General features: G+C 38.6%; 1 protein-coding gene across 1 annotated transcript; it reads right to left on the bottom strand.

Annotated features, from left to right (window-relative positions):
• Positions 1-321: 321 nt before the first annotated feature.
• Positions 322-9,316, bottom strand: LOC136244853 (uncharacterized). Its single transcript, XM_066036394.1, has 2 exons — positions 9,269-9,316; positions 322-913 (listed from the first exon to the last, which is right to left on the bottom strand). The coding sequence occupies exons 1-2, from the start codon at positions 9,279-9,281 to the stop codon at positions 456-458; spliced, it is 471 nt and encodes a 156-aa protein (XP_065892466.1). The 5' UTR covers positions 9,282-9,316; the 3' UTR covers positions 322-455.
• Between the last annotated feature and the right edge of the window lie 6,647 nt (positions 9,317-15,963).

Below are 15,963 nucleotides of genomic sequence, written 5' to 3'. Positions count from 1 at the left end.
CTATACAATACACAAATAGAATAAACCCTAAATCAGCACACATGCTACATACTTTGTTCACAAGTGTTTACATGATCATCTTTCCTAATAATCAAATTCGGGTCTCTCATCGGGAGGCATCCTTCTGTTTGTTGTTGATAGTGCACATGTGGTGAATTGTAATAATACGTGTGTGGCGAAGGTGCAACTGGCATAGAGAATGACTGCACCATGCCCATCATCATTCTCATCATTCTCTCTTCATGCTTTCTTTCTTCCTTTCGCATTTTTTCTTCAAAGCTAAAAAAACGAGTTTCAGCTTCTTGTTGCTGCGCAATAAACTTGTCAACAATCCCTCCAACCACTTTTTCCATAGCAGCACCCTTTTTGCTTAATTTAGATTTTTTAGTTGTAACAGTTATTTTGCTTTTGGGTTGCGTAGAGTCAGATTGTGTATCTAAACTTTCATCTTGCTTTCATAAATCATTACTGCCGTGTGGTGAATCATCAACCTGTGTGGGGTTAGCAGCATCTTGCGTCAGAAGGCTATCAGCTTGTGTCAAATCATCATCACTAACTTGCATCTGGTCATCATCAACCTGTGTGAGACCATCTTCTAATTGCGTGGGATAATCAACTTGTGTCAAATCGTCATCAAACAGCAAACGCTCTACTTCATCACCTGGTGTCATATCACCATTCTGTTGGCCAATACTGACATCATCGGTGCTGCTACCACTACTCCCTTGCATGCTTTCAAATATAGTTGGTGGCTGTATAGCAGCACGTTTACGCATGATTTTGTCAAGCAAATCAAAATGCTTCCACTCTTTCCTACCTTTTCCTGTTTGTCTGTTGTTGTCTTTTATCTTTTTATAGTCAGTTTTCAGATTCTTAATCTTTTGTCTACATTGCTCCCAGTCTCTTTCATAGCCTAATTCGGGACATTGGAAACAGTGGAAACTGAAAAACTGAAACTGAAAAACTGAAACTGAACGTTTAATCTATGCGTAATGCCTTACCATGATGTGTGCCAGAAGATACCGGTGATGTAGCTGCCTTGTCGCAGGGTGCCGTATCACCTCTTGTATCCCAACTACCGCTGCTAGGTACACTCACGTGAGCGATATACCGTACAACTGTTGTACCTCTTCTACCCTGCAATTAGTCTCGTGTCCGGCCGGGCTGGCGCTAATGCACAATTAGCGCTAGCTCGGCTGGGCACGAGACTACCCTACAATCTGATGCAATTCAGGCGCTTTAAACTGCAAGGCGCTTATTTAAACCGGAAGACACTTAGCTTGTAATATCTATCAATCAATAAACAGTTTCCGATTGTGCTGTACAACGTGGTGGTCAGTGACGGTGTATCGATGGATGAGTCAGAGCACGAGTCGGAGGATTCAGAGCATGAGTCGGAGGTTTCAGGGTGTACGGAATCAGAGGAATCAGAGTGTGAGAACAGCTACGAGGTACATATATTGGCAAGGTTTATCCTATGGTTTAAATGTGTAACAGTGCGGTTGAAGTACTGAGGAAGCCACGACCATAGATAGTCGGGTAGATAGTAGAGAGTGCCACGACAGTGTGGAGACGGAAGCAAAGTTGTGTGCGCTGTTTATTATTTTGTTATTGGTATTGCTTGAGAAAAATCATCTAGCTAGACTTTGACAACACTACACGGAGGGTACTAGAACCAATCACCAGCAGGTCTGCTGGGTATAAATCTTTTGTTCTAGCTGAGTATAGTGATAGTATGGTACAATAAGCTTTGGTAGATTGTTGATGTACTCAGTTTGAATAGCTTTTCAGTAATTTAGCTGTGTGCTTAGAAATCCATTTAGTAAAGCTAGCAGCAAGCTGATAAGTGTTGGTTGCTGCAAATGTAAGATTCATTTGCTAACCCAAAAGTAGTTGCAAGGCTAGTGAGGGCAAAAAATGAGTCAATTGATTGTTTCTTGCCTGGGCCTGCATGCCTATAGTTGGTGTTTTTTACTTTATGGTATGTATTCTCATGGCATGCATGTGGCACCACACAGAAGCTGTTTTTGTATCCTATGTAGTTTGGTAGCTACAACCCCTGTAGGTGTGGTTACAATCTGTACTTACACTGGGACCAGAAGAGGTTGGACATGATATAAACTCTACTAACAAACAATAGCTATGCCACTATACTTTGTGTTTTTGGTGATGTGGAACAGAACTCTTATTGAAGTACTCAGGTTCCTGTTTTCTACGTAAAGGCCAGGCTGGTGGCATCCTAATTTTAATTTGTTTGGAGACAATTGTAGCGTTCATATTACTTTCTTTGACAACTATTTAGCTCAACTACTAGCATGTGAGGTGTCCTATATTATAGTTGTACTCATGGATTAAACTGACAAACTTGCACCACATGTGATCCCTTACGATTTCAACAGCAATTTATGGACTTGGAGTTGAATGGGGCAGATTGCCCAACTTGGAAGTGCACTTTTGAGTGTTAGTTGTTAAAACTTTGCTGAAGGCTTTCGATACAAACATATGTGCTCACATGTGCCGTGTCCAGCCTCCACTGCTCTAGAATAGAGATGTGTTGCAAATCCCCATGCACCAGTGCTGAGATCGATTTTGTGTGCTGAACAATTAAATATGTTGAACTCTTTTAGGTGATAGAGATTATTGATTCAGATGAAGCTACAAGTGGTTTCAAAGTGAACCAGTCTCTATTGACGTAAGTGTGCTAGAGAGGAAACCGGGTTGGTTTCATTTTGTCCAGGTCATCTGTGTGTGGTCTGGTTTGTAATTATCTGGGCATGTGTATGAATAAATAAATTAGTTTGGTGATGTGAAAGTATTTTAATGCATCGATAGTCTAGTTCTATTGTAGCCCAGCTTTTGTGAGCCATGTCCACTTATTGGGATTGCTGTTTGTATGCATACACTGAACCACACCCATTTACAAGTAGGTGTGTATTCCTCATTTTGCCCCTTACTGCATATTATTAACATTGTCATTGTAAAATGCCATCTCTCCCAACACAAGTCTGTACAAAGTCACCACATTATCACCACCTTTTTTATGTTGTGATGTCAATGTGGATGAGATCCATAAGAAAAGAATTGTAAAGTATATTTATGCAGGTATGAACCATCCAGTAGTGAGGGAGAATGTGAACTCAAGCCCATTCATAAGCGTACACGGTATGTAGTATTTGCTTTATCTATCTTGCTATAATTTCTTTATGCGTGTTTATCTATTAGATGGGCCACAAGTTCTGAAGATGAAAGCTATGAACTTTTGAAAATAAAGAAAATGAAACATTCACCAATAAAGTAGGGTACATGTTGTGGTGACTTTAATATGCTATTGTTCTGCTTTCATATACTGTGTTTATATGCATATACTGCTTTGATACAACTAGTATCATAAAGTGAGATAAAATGAAATATTGACTTGATTTTTACTGTTGATGGTGTATGGTGTATTAGAGCTCTGCTTTTAACTGTGGCCCACTGTTAGAACATTGTGTATTCAAAGTCTGTTTCTATGAAGGAGTTTTGTGCTATAGAATACCCTATACACTCCTAGATCACTGTTTGTGTGTTACCTTCATTCAGAGATATTACATGTGCACTTATTTTTATGCAGGAAAGCAGTTTCAGCTGTTCAGCAAGCTCCCATCAATGATTTTTACCATCAAAATAAGAAGATGCCAGTTTATTCTCGTTCTTCGACGAGATTCGATACACAAGAAATTATTAATATTTTGTTGGACCCTGAACTAAGTGAAGACAAAATTTGTAAAAATTCAACCAACTGATGTTGAAAACAATGCGTCCTTTGTTGTGGATATTTCAAAGTTAAAAAGTATGAGAGATCTTTACTGTGATGACATGGGGTCCTGGATTTGCAATGGTATCTACAAATCTTGGATTGATGTTGATTTTACTGGTTACATTACTACACATGGAAAAGAGAAACCACCTACTGCAGATGCCAGCTTTTATTTCATAACAAAAAAATATTTCTCACATAAAACCAGTAAAGATTTAAAGAAAACAGTGTCCTTTCTTGCAGGTACACACATGTGCATTTTGTGTAATTTATAAAGTCTTTGTAGTGTGATTGCCATGAAATCAGGTGTAAGTGGTTTGATGTACAGTGGATTCTAAACCCCTCTGCCCTTAGGAAATGATAAAATTTTTGGATAAATGAACTGAAGCCCACACATTTATATACAGAGCATTGTTGAAAACTCTAACAGAACATACATCTGTATTCAAAATACTCAAATAGAGCGGTGATTTCCAATTTTGGATAAATAAGAGTACAGATAGTGGAGGGTTGGATAACTGGTACTATATACAGCAGAGGTATTCCCATCCAGAGAAAGTAGAGCAGTAAAACTGTTACTTTGCTGTCAACAGTACATAAGTAATTTTATTAGTTACTTTAGGTGTGGCACCACTATCTTGTACAGTAAAATCCTTGTGATGAAGTACTAGTTATTCCTGCATGTGTGCTCTATTTGACCATACATGTGACCGGTTTTAGCAAAATCAACCATATGGGTGCAAAAGCCAAAAGTGAAATAACACCAGCATGGAGTTACTGCACTATCAGGCTAACAATTTCCATATCAAACTCACCTTCAACTTGTCGGGTCTGCTTTTGGTGGACTGTTCTCTGGCGGCCTGTATAACCACGCCAGACATCTGCACAGGTCTGTGAACAACAGGGAAGTGCTTTGGGGGTTCATACACTCTGGACAGACGAGCAGGGAGCTGAATGTGTGGTGTATGTCTGTTTTTGTGAGATTTCAGTCTATTTCCTGCCTCTGATGGGCTGTTTTGTGGTCTGGTGCCTTCAATTACCATTCTCGTCCATTTTGTAGTCTATCTCTTGCCCGTCCTGCCACCCCCCACCCTCCACCTCTTTTTGAGCACTTGTGATACAGCAACACTGGTGGAAAAACCTATCTAAAATGGTGGGAAACTCTACAAGGATTACCTTGGCCACTAGTTGCTCTTAAAGTTTGTGAATTGCTCCATCTTTGTTGAAATATCCATGTGTGTAGCTGCCAAGGCTGGTGAGTAACAAAGCTTTCAATTATTAAAATATGTTTTTCTCTGAATCAACAATGTGCCCAGAAGGGTGATGATTTTCCAAAATCCAGTCACATATGGTGGTCTGTGTAAAGAAGAAAATTGGATTCTATATACTCAGTTCTTGAAGCCTTGCTCCAAGGTTTTTGCTTTACCCACACTGCTGGAAAGTCAACAATAAGCTGGGCAATTATAGTAATTTAGTAACATATATGCTAAAAGTTAGCTATTATTAACCAATATCACTATATTTGTAGTGATGCTAATATTATATTTATGTTGGTGTACCTCTAAATATTTAAATTCACTTCACTTGTCAGGAAAATTTACATGGGAAGCTGCCATATGTTTTGCGTGTATATCATTACTACTTCTCTGGCCTTCATTAGTTTGAATAGATTATATTAACACTAAATTACTGTTTTCTAAATGCGTTAATCTGCTATTTTGTTTTTTAGATCATGAAGAAGATATTCTAAATCTTGCACTAGTACAGTACTGCTTTGACGGAAAAGAGCATTCCGTAACTCCCCGCCCTCATGGTAATTCTAAGAAGCCTGATAGTTTTGTCCGCACAATGCCTAGTACTCTTCTCAAACTAAGAAGAGTTTCAACTAATTTGACTGCCAAGTTCGCTGTGTGTGAATCAACCAATGATGACTATCTATTAAAGGCTTCATGTGCTGGATCAGTGCCAAGGAATAGGCAGCAAGCAGCTGATATGAGAAGGCGAACAGAAGAAACGGTGGGAACATCATTGTTTACCAAAAAGAAAGATCCATTGTTTTCAGTGATGCTTATGTGCAAGGAGAGTGAAGGTGGTAAACCTGGAGATGCTTTCGTGCGACTTGTCTCTGGAGCACCTGAACCTATGACTGTGTTAACTTTCAACTGGTCACTTGATGATGTAGAAAGATTTTGTACTACAGACAAACAGTACAGTTTTAAGTATCGATCCAACCTTTAATCTAGGTGATTTCTATGTCACGGTTACAACATATCGGCATTTGATGCTAAAGAATTCAAATGGAAGTCACCCCGTCATGATGGGGCCCATATTCATACACCAGCAAAAAAAATTTGAGACTTACCATTTTTTGCATCTGTTTTGGTTGGACTCAAACCATCTCTCCGTAGGCTTGTTTCATTTGGAACAGATGGCGAAAAGGCCTTGTCATCTGCATTTTCAACTGTATTTGAAAATGCTTTTCATCTTCGGTGTTTCTTACACTTTAAAGGAAATTTAGAATCCAGGCTCCGTGAGTATGGTATACCTAAACACATGCAAGTAGAGTTTCTGCGAGATATCTTTGGTGATCCAACAAATGCAGAGGATGGATTAATAGATGCAGAGTGTGATAATGACTTTGAAGGGATATTATTAAGCCTTGAAAAAATTTGGAATGAAAGAGAGAAATTGTATAATGATCCACCACTGTTTTTCCAATGGTTTGTAAAGAATTGCAAAAGTGAAATTAAAGAAACCATGATCAAACAGCTTCGTGTTAAAGCTGGTTTGGGAAATCCACCAGATCCTTTCTACACAAATGATGTCGTCGAATCACAGAATAGAGTAATCAAGCATCAAAATGAATAAAAAGCTCAAGAGCTTCCACAGTTTATCGCTTCAATGAAAACCATGGTGATCTCTCAAAAAAAAGAAATCCAAAGGGCTGTAGCTAATCTAGGTGAATATAGAATGGCCAGTGATTATCAACACTTAGGGGTGGAAAGCCGTAAATTTTTTCAGATGTCAGAAAACCAAAGAGAAAGAGTTATCAACATTTTTTTTCAGCTGGTCTTGTGGAAGATGTTGAAGGTAACAGTGAAGTGGATCTTCCTCATGGTATCACTCCACTGTCTTCAGAGCTTAAAACTGTCTTTTTCCAGCTTCCCTTGCCTGCATATCTAGCTGAAAAGGTATGGAAAGAAACAACCATTACATTAAAACATGAAACAAGCATTTGTCCATCACCGGGTTGTGATGACTCATCTCAGTGGCTTGTTGCAAGCACAGATTACAAACGGAAATCTCCATATTTGTGCAGATTCACAAGAGTGGCCAAATTGTATGTGAACAGGCCTGTGGAGTTTTCAAGTGCAGCAAAGTTTGTGTCCACTGCATTTCAGTTGCCTATAAAACTAACCAACTAGAGAAATTTGTAAAATGGTTTCAGCAAAAAAAAAAACCTGTAAATTTTTCAAAGCTTGCCAGTGTTGGTATGCCACAACACAGTGGCAAGAAAAGTCATTCTCATCGTAAAGCTTCTCAGAAGAAGTCCACTAAGCTAATCAAAGAGATTTTACAAGACAGTAATCAGAAACGCAAGTATCGAGTGACACCAGCTTCTAAAGAAGACTCTTTATTATCACCTGAACCTGTAGGAAATTTATCATCAGCACAGCAGCAATCTCCACCACCATTAGTATCCCCTGATAGTGCTATAGTAGATACGTCTCATCCACTTATCTTATCTTCGTGTACAGATGTGCCTGATACTCATGACGTTAATGAACTGCAGCAACAATTACTTTTGCCACCACCATTGATTCCATCCTCTGCAGCTAATTTTTTTTGTGCTCCACAGCAACTACCTATGACACCGATGTCCACACTACCTGTGGTACAACAGCAAACTATGTTCCCATCTGCAACAAATGTTTCTATGCCATACTCACCAATTGTTTACGCACCATTCTCTCCACTAGTCCAACACAATTCAAGTCCACTGCACCAAAGTCAGCCACAGTCAAGTCAGCTACACCAAAGTCATAGCCAGCCAAGAAACCCTTTCTGGATTGTGTTTGTAAAAGGTAACATATCAAGATGTGGTGGATGTGGTATACGAAATATGCCTACTGAAGCTGGTACCCCACACCCAGCGCCTGATGATATTTGTTTACAGCACAAGGAGTATGTAATGTTTGAAAATCCCCATACAGGACTGATGCAGTGGTCACATGATTTACGTAATGTATACCATCATGCTTATTTAAGATGAGTCAGAGTTTCCAACTTTGACCCCAAAACTGAGTTAAAAATTTCAAGAGAAACAAAAGCTAAATTAAACGATGTTCACTTTAAACATATAAAAAGGCAGTTTGGCATCAACTTGAATATTTAAAGCAAGAAAAAATACACTTAAAACTAAAAGTATTGCTTAGTGTTGCTGTTTAGATTTTCATGTGTTGCTTTGGTCATATGAGTTTTTTTTGTTGTAAATGTTGTGGGTTTTATTGCTATGTAATGATGCATACTTTATTGTACTTCTTACGAGTTTTGTTATAAGTTTTGATACTGCAGTTCTTGTAATACATAGTGATGTGTAATTTTCAGTATCAAGACTGCAGATATACTAGACTTGTGTTTTTTTTTGTACATAACTATAATAGTGTACATGAGTATTCTATCACATGTGGCATTAAATTATGTTTGACATTTAAGTTAACAGATAGTTGCTTATGGTAGTGCTGCGTGGGTACACATTTATTTGCCTAGCATGGTGCATACAAAGCAGACGTGTATATTATGAGGGCTATATAGGTAGAAAAGTTTCTTTTGTCAGAGAACTGGTATATCTGAGATCAATACTGACTGGGCTACTTCCAGCTCAGTTAAACTGATCACAAATGAAAATGGAGCAGTTATTATGTATGCATAATACTGAATACATTAGATGTGATAATGGATTTGTGATTTATAGCTAGTGGTTGGAGTAGTCAAAAACTTTAGGACTTGGCATGGTAAGGTATGTATACTTGTCCTTTTGTGCAATCCTGTAGCTGTCGTTACACTGATTAACTTTACTGCTAGCTTCTAGCTAGTATTTTTACTGCACTACTTGAAATGCATGGTCACTAAAGAAGTGGTCTTTTTAATGGCATTATGAGTACAGGCTGTAATTATATACTGAATAGGGCAGGTCTTATTGTAAAGGTGGTCTTTATTGTAGAGGTAGTATTTGACAAGAGGTATCTGTTTATATGAAGTTTTGACCAATTTTAGGGCTGGTCTTATTGTAGAGGTGGTATTTGACAAGGGGTACCTGTTAATAGCATTATTTTTACTATAATTATGAAGTTTTGACCAATTTCAGTTTTCCAGGTGGTCTTTGTTAAGAGGTACCTGTTAATATGAAGGTTTGACCAATTTTAGTTTTTCAGTTTCAGTTTTCAATTTCCACTGTTTCCAATGTCCCGCCTAATTCTGCCATTTTACAAGCTACCTTCTCAAAGACAGTTTTGTTTCTTCTGGCTTCATCATTGCAATTAACACTTTTACTTCACTGTTGGTCCACGATAAACCTCGAGTAGCCATAGTTAAACTGGATTGACAGCTGTCACCTGTTTACACTACTATTTGAATTGGTTTTAAGTGGCTTCAAACTACCTGCCAAGGTGGTTTAGCTAAACTAGTTTGAAGCCACCTCAAACCATATTGGACTGTGTTTACACTAGAACTTGTAAGGTTTTAGAACCGATTTAAGCTGGATTAAGGCACTAGTGTAAACTGGCCTCTTGTTCTGGTTTTTGCCTGTAGAAATCTTGAACTGGATCCCACTTTGAGAGCAATAGTTCTGTAGCCATAAACTCCAGGCATTTTCAGTGTAAGGATCAAGAAATCCAGAGCACTATATTCAGAGTTATTGACCTTCAGGCTCTGCAGGCTATGTACACAGGATGGAAATTGCTTCTTGTGGCTGGCTACCTGGCGGATTCTGAGCAGGCAAGGCATCATGACCACATACCAGTCTACAGTGTGTAACAAAGGCACCATTCCTAAAGCATTCCTGACAAACTGATGCTTTGTCTTCTTTGTGCTGTTTCATAAGTCGACAATACACTGTACTTTTCTTTCCTTTTTAACACTGCATGTATCTGCCAAGCTCTACTATATCTGTTAGACAAAACATACCCATATTATTAAGAGCATGTTTAAGAGCCATAACAACATATCAAAGGGGTGGCTGACTCAGGTTCTAGTTAGTAATATCTTTCATATAATGGTAGCATCAGGCCATCAACATTAAAACAGTTTTGCTGATGACAAAGTAGGTGTAGGACTGATAACTCCTTAAAAAGTAATGTGTACACTCGCTAGGGAGTTAGAGGCATACTTCTCAAATGAAACTATTGAAAATTTACTCACTTCTGGAGATTAGATCTGCAAATAATTTTGAGGCTGAAACCTACATAGAAGTCTTTGCAATAAGGCCACTATACATTAAAAGTAGAGTGCGAGCGGGCGGGTCTCACAAGCAAATGAATGATGGCTATAATGATGGAAAATACTTGTGGTACCAAAAATACATGTGGGTGGGTGCTGTTGAGAAACACAAAATCACCAAACAGTGCATGGGATTTAGTTCTCAAGCCTCATTTGTTGGCACAATAATAGCTAGCTATGTAATATTTGACTGAACAAAATTCCAAGTGTTTCATAATTGTAAATGCAATTCTGTGTAGCTTCATTGCCAAGTAAGCTAAGTGGATAGCTGTTTTTGCTTTTATCTGCTGTACCAGTTAGGCACTGGAGGCAGAGACTGTACGAGGCTACCCCCTCACTGAGCCCATCACAGTACTGGTACCTATATACGACTAATCTCAGTTGGCTGTGATTTTGTGGGCTTTAGCTAGGGTACCATAGATATACTATTATAACATGCACCACTATTATATATGCACCATCTATGTACCACTTTGTTTCACAATGTAGGGCTTCTCTGCTATACGTACCTGTGGATACAGAATGCCTTTTGGATTCCAGACGCTCTGCTCCAATTCCTTCCCTACTGTGTTGACCCACATAATCTGGTCTATCCATGTTGGAAGTAATCAGCACTTAGCTACTCTACCCATCACGTTGTGATTATATGCAACACTGCTGTAAATATAGTATAAAATTTGCATGCATTGCAGGACACATGTGAAGCGCATCAATTGTACAGATGAGCCGCAGGCAAGCCACGTATGTAATAAATTCACTTATTTGTAATTATGAACATTGTCATTGTATTTTGATATATGATACAAAATGACACTAAGTCATACAGTACATGTGTTAAAGTCATCAGTATCAGTCAAATAATTCTGTTTCCCACTCTGGAAAATGATCTGGCTTGGGCCTAGTCGAATTTCCATCCATTCCAGCTTTTAAACTCGTGGCTTTTCCATGGGCTGTTCTCTTTTGGTGTAGTTTTCTGTCAAGGCTATCCATCATATCTTGACACTCTCGATTACGCCATGAAAGTCTACAGCATATCAAATTTTTTTTGCTGGTTTTCTCCTTGGAATTTCATCATCACTTCCACTCCCACGTTCATTAGTCTCCTCTTCATCTCTGTTGCTGAATCTTCTGAAGACATAAAATCTGGTTTCAACCCTTTAGGACTCTTTTCTTAGTCTCGTCATCAATGGATCTTGAATCTTCCAAAGCCTTAAGTTGTGCATGTGTTTAAGCATCTTGTTTATTTCTTTATTTGCGATATCATCAAACCTGGAACAAACATATCACAAATGATAACACAAACACTTGATCTCATAGCAGCGTACTTAACAGAGTAATTCCATTCAACTTCTCCATTGTCTAAAGCCTGAGCATCTATTTCATGAACTGAAGCCTACAAAAACAAAGTACCACCAGCTGCTTTAATTTTAGGCTTACACTCAAGTCGCGAGGTATTGGCATTTTGCTTGATACCGTTTGTTCCATCCCATGTTACATTTCTTCGACCATTTTCTCAATCTTCATAGTGGAGGCTTGAAGTTTTTTTGTCCTTCACAGAGTCTTTTCATGCCAATCATCACTGTGCTGTTGCCACGTTCAATTCTAACCAAAATAAATATACACTATGTCTATTTTTAATTCCCACGCGTACGTACCTTTCGGTTTCATCTATTCGACCAGCCCCTTTTCCACTTCGGCTCCGACACTTGCCAATTGGTCTGTCACGGAAAAATCGGTCATTTCTAATCTCGCTTCGAGGTCGCTGCAGGTGCAGCAGTTGATAATGGAAGTTAAAGTTGACAAATCTGCACTTTCGTGCGTAGTTTTGGGGAATGGAACAGTGAAGAGAGTGTTTTAAACTAGTTGGCCACCTCAAAAATTAAACTGATTTGTGGAAGTTGGCATGACAATGCTGAAATGGATGCTAAAAACCTTGGAGTCTATAGTATTATAAAGGGAAAACAAGCATGCAACAGGCCTAAGAAACTCCTTAACCAAATCAACAGCATATAGACTTTAGAAATGGAGAACAAAAAGAAAGTGATTGTAAGCGATTGAGTATGGTGTGCTTGCTGCTGGGTTGAAAGGGGGTACAGGTGATTCTGGAAGATTTCTCACAACTCTGAGGTGTATATGGTGAAATTCCTAAAACTATTCTGAGATTGTTTAAAGACAAGCAAGGTGTCTGAAGATAAAGAAAAGTATTGTGATGTATGTGATTCACATTAGACCACAGTGTAATCTGTAAATATATTATGAGTCAGAGTGTGATACTGTGTTGTCAGAGGATACGATTGGCAAGCCACTGTGTTGTCCACACTTGTGATGTTGTCAGAGAAGGCAACTGTGTAGTTATGGTGTGTCAGTGACACCGTGTCATTAGAGGAAACCACATATCAATAATCCATTGCAAAACAATACATTGAATGTGTCAGTCTGTGATGTTGTATCATCCGAGGAACCACTTGTAATCAATCCATGAAGTAATGCTGAGCCAGTTTGTGATCCTACATGTCATAATGGGTACTGCACAGAATAATATTGTATTAGTTTGTGATGCTACGTTGTCAAAGGAAAACCACTGATACGCGTTATCTGCAAAGTATAATACTGTGTCATTGTGTAAAGCTGTGTATCAGGAAACCATTGACATTTCACTGTGTAATCAGCAAGTAATCCCTTTTCACTTAAAATAATAGCGTATGGCTGCAAGATGAGACTTCCAAGTCCACTGATAAGCAATTTAAATTATTGAGATGTACTATGCATGTGTGAGTGTATGTGTAGTATCTTTGAAGGTGCATGATTTGTTACACATGCATAACATATGTACTTCACATGCAAATTGTATTTATTCAATATTCAAATAGTACTGAATATGTGATGAATATGAAATGTAGTCTGATTACAAGTGTAGCACAAATGAAGCGCATTCTGTGATACATATGCAAACTGTCTCAAATACAGTATTTGCTCAGGTGTGTATGTGACCAGCATGTACACTGGTTCACATATGGTGTGCATATAGTTGACTATATGCACTACATATGCACTGCTGTAGTGCATAGGTGTAAATATATATTTTTTCGTTGTGCAATGATTTACGGTATGCGGCATTCGGCCTGTACCTAACACTACCCATTGCAATAAGTGCGTAAAAGTGATTTTAGGTTGATTTTCAAAACAACGCTAGATTCCTATTTTTTCAGCTACTTTATAACCACACCTGCTGGTTAGAGGCCGATATCTTCCGTCTTAGCTGAGATATCTCCATTCAAAAAATTTCTTCCTATACGAACATCCCTACACTACAGCGGCCATTTTATGTTTGTGACATAATTTCAGATAAGGCTCATTGTCATATAGTAAGCAGAGTTGAGGGTAACACGTTTTTATGTAACGCATTATGTAATAATTATTACATTTGTAGTAACAAGGTAATATAACGAAATACAGTATAAAAACTAGTAACATAACTCAAGTTACTTTACTTACAAATGTAATGTGTTACCTAATTAATAAAGTTACTGTAACGAGTCTAATATTACTAAATACTATCACTACAAGTAACGAAGTTACTAATCCACTGAGTAATGTCTAGCCACAATGAAGTAATGAAGCCTACTGAATGAAGCTTTCTTACTTATAACCAAGATTTGAACATTGTCCAACAACACAATCATGTCATGTGATAAGGTGGAGTGACAGCTTACACAAAGTAACAATGTGTAATATTATAGTTACTTTATTATATGGGTAATATGTAAGTATAACTAAAATAGTTTTATTAAATGGGTAATATGTAACTATAACTAAATAGTTCAGTTGCAAGTAATGTGTAACGAGTTACTTTTAAAAAGTTATTGCCCCAACACTGGTAGTAGGCTACACTGTAGCATAGAGATATTATAAACTGCGGTAAAACAGCAGTATTGCACCCACATGTAGCTAGTAGTGCCTTTTTTGTTAAAATAAAGGGAGCCCCATCACAAAGATGGTAGGCTTCACAGATGATGGATGGCTGTCTTTCTCACGACCAAGTCTACTTCCCGGGTTGAGAGATTAAAAAGGCTCAATGGGAGGAAATAGCACAGAAACCTAATCTGCACTAAATGTTATGTGTTCTAATCAATTCACATTGTTAGTTAGGTTGTATGTGGACTCAGTGTTGAGACCAAGCTACAGAGGCTGGATGGGAGGAAACACTATAAGCACAAAATAACAATGTGAGTGTACTAAACTGGCAATATCAGCATGAAAAAAATGTCACCCAAAAAACAGCCTCAATTTCCCCTGACGATGATGAGGCAGTATTGGTTAGGTAAAACTAAGCCCAAACAAACTTTCAGATCGACTCGAAACACTTGTAAAAAGTTGCTACAGATTTTTTTAAAAACATTATTTAACGGAATTTTCTAGTGACTGGCTGACTGACTGATGCCTTTAGACAAGCATTACTCGATAACAGCTAAGGGTATGGGGTTTGACGTTTCACTGTTCGACGTTGCTTCGGCCCGATAGGTCCCTTTGGCTTACCGCAGTATGTACAGTGCATTCTTCATGGACTTACTGGTGTCCTCCTTTGTGTCCCATTCATCTTTGCTGACAGCGAAAAATGTCGATTTGGTGATGGCTTCCCTTTGTAACGGATATCGTCTGTATTTGTCATAGTGACTATTTTGATAGCAGAGGAGCCATGGCTTTGGGATAATGGTGTGTAGTGAGCTGGGACTTCACAGAGAGCTCCCCAGTAGTGTTCTCAGTCAATTTGGAGTGATTTGAGGGCCATGGAGAGTCCAAACTTGGCCTCTGGATTCCATTCGTCTTCTTACTTCATTTTATACCCCTATGTTAAGCCCACCCACCACCCTCCGTCCCTATTACTACCACCTATGATATTATTACCCACCCGAAAAAAGCTTCCCAAAACAGGGCAAATTTTGGGTATCAGAGATTTATACACCCACTCAGTGATAGCTACTAAATAGATGAATAATTGGTGCAAATTTTGTTTGCACAGCTGTAGGCACTGGGAAGTTATTACACAATGATTGGTTAAAATCACCATATCTCGTAATGAAGCTTTGTGTGTCGAAGCCTGGTTTTGTCAAATTCAGTCACAATTCTTGATATGCTCTAGTGCAGGCTAATAGCCCACAGTGCTCATGCCAGTACGACTAATTGCCCCAAGCTGGTGCAGGCTGATAGCCCACACCGTGATGAGTGGTCAATCACCCCAGCCAACATGAGTTCTACCACTGGATTGCTTTTAGACATACCTAAATACTTTGATGATGGGTGGGAGAAGGTAGCAAACTATGGTGAAGTTACTCTTTTTTAAACTAGCTTGCATGCATTCAGGCTGCTAATAAAAAACACATGTTAATTATGAATCCTAGTGTATGGCTGCAATCTACCACTAGAAAGTTTCACGAATCATTTGTCATGGCTAACATAGCTGTATACCACACCTGTGGTTGAGATCAAAGGCGCCGTGCTGTGGTATATAACTGATATACCATGGTGAACTGTGGCATATAACTGATATACCATGGTGAACTGTGGCATATAACTGATATACCATGGTGAACTGTGGTATATAACTGATATACCATGCTTTGTGGCTATGCTTACCATATATGGTGTAAATTCACACGTTCAGCGAAATC

This window comes from Dysidea avara, chromosome 14 (genome assembly GCF_963678975.1).
Source record: "Dysidea avara chromosome 14, odDysAvar1.4, whole genome shotgun sequence".
Classification (NCBI taxonomy): domain Eukaryota; kingdom Metazoa; phylum Porifera; class Demospongiae; order Dictyoceratida; family Dysideidae; genus Dysidea; species Dysidea avara.
The sequence above is the reverse complement of the archived record's forward strand: the minus strand, read 5'-3'. Positions and strand labels throughout refer to the sequence as shown.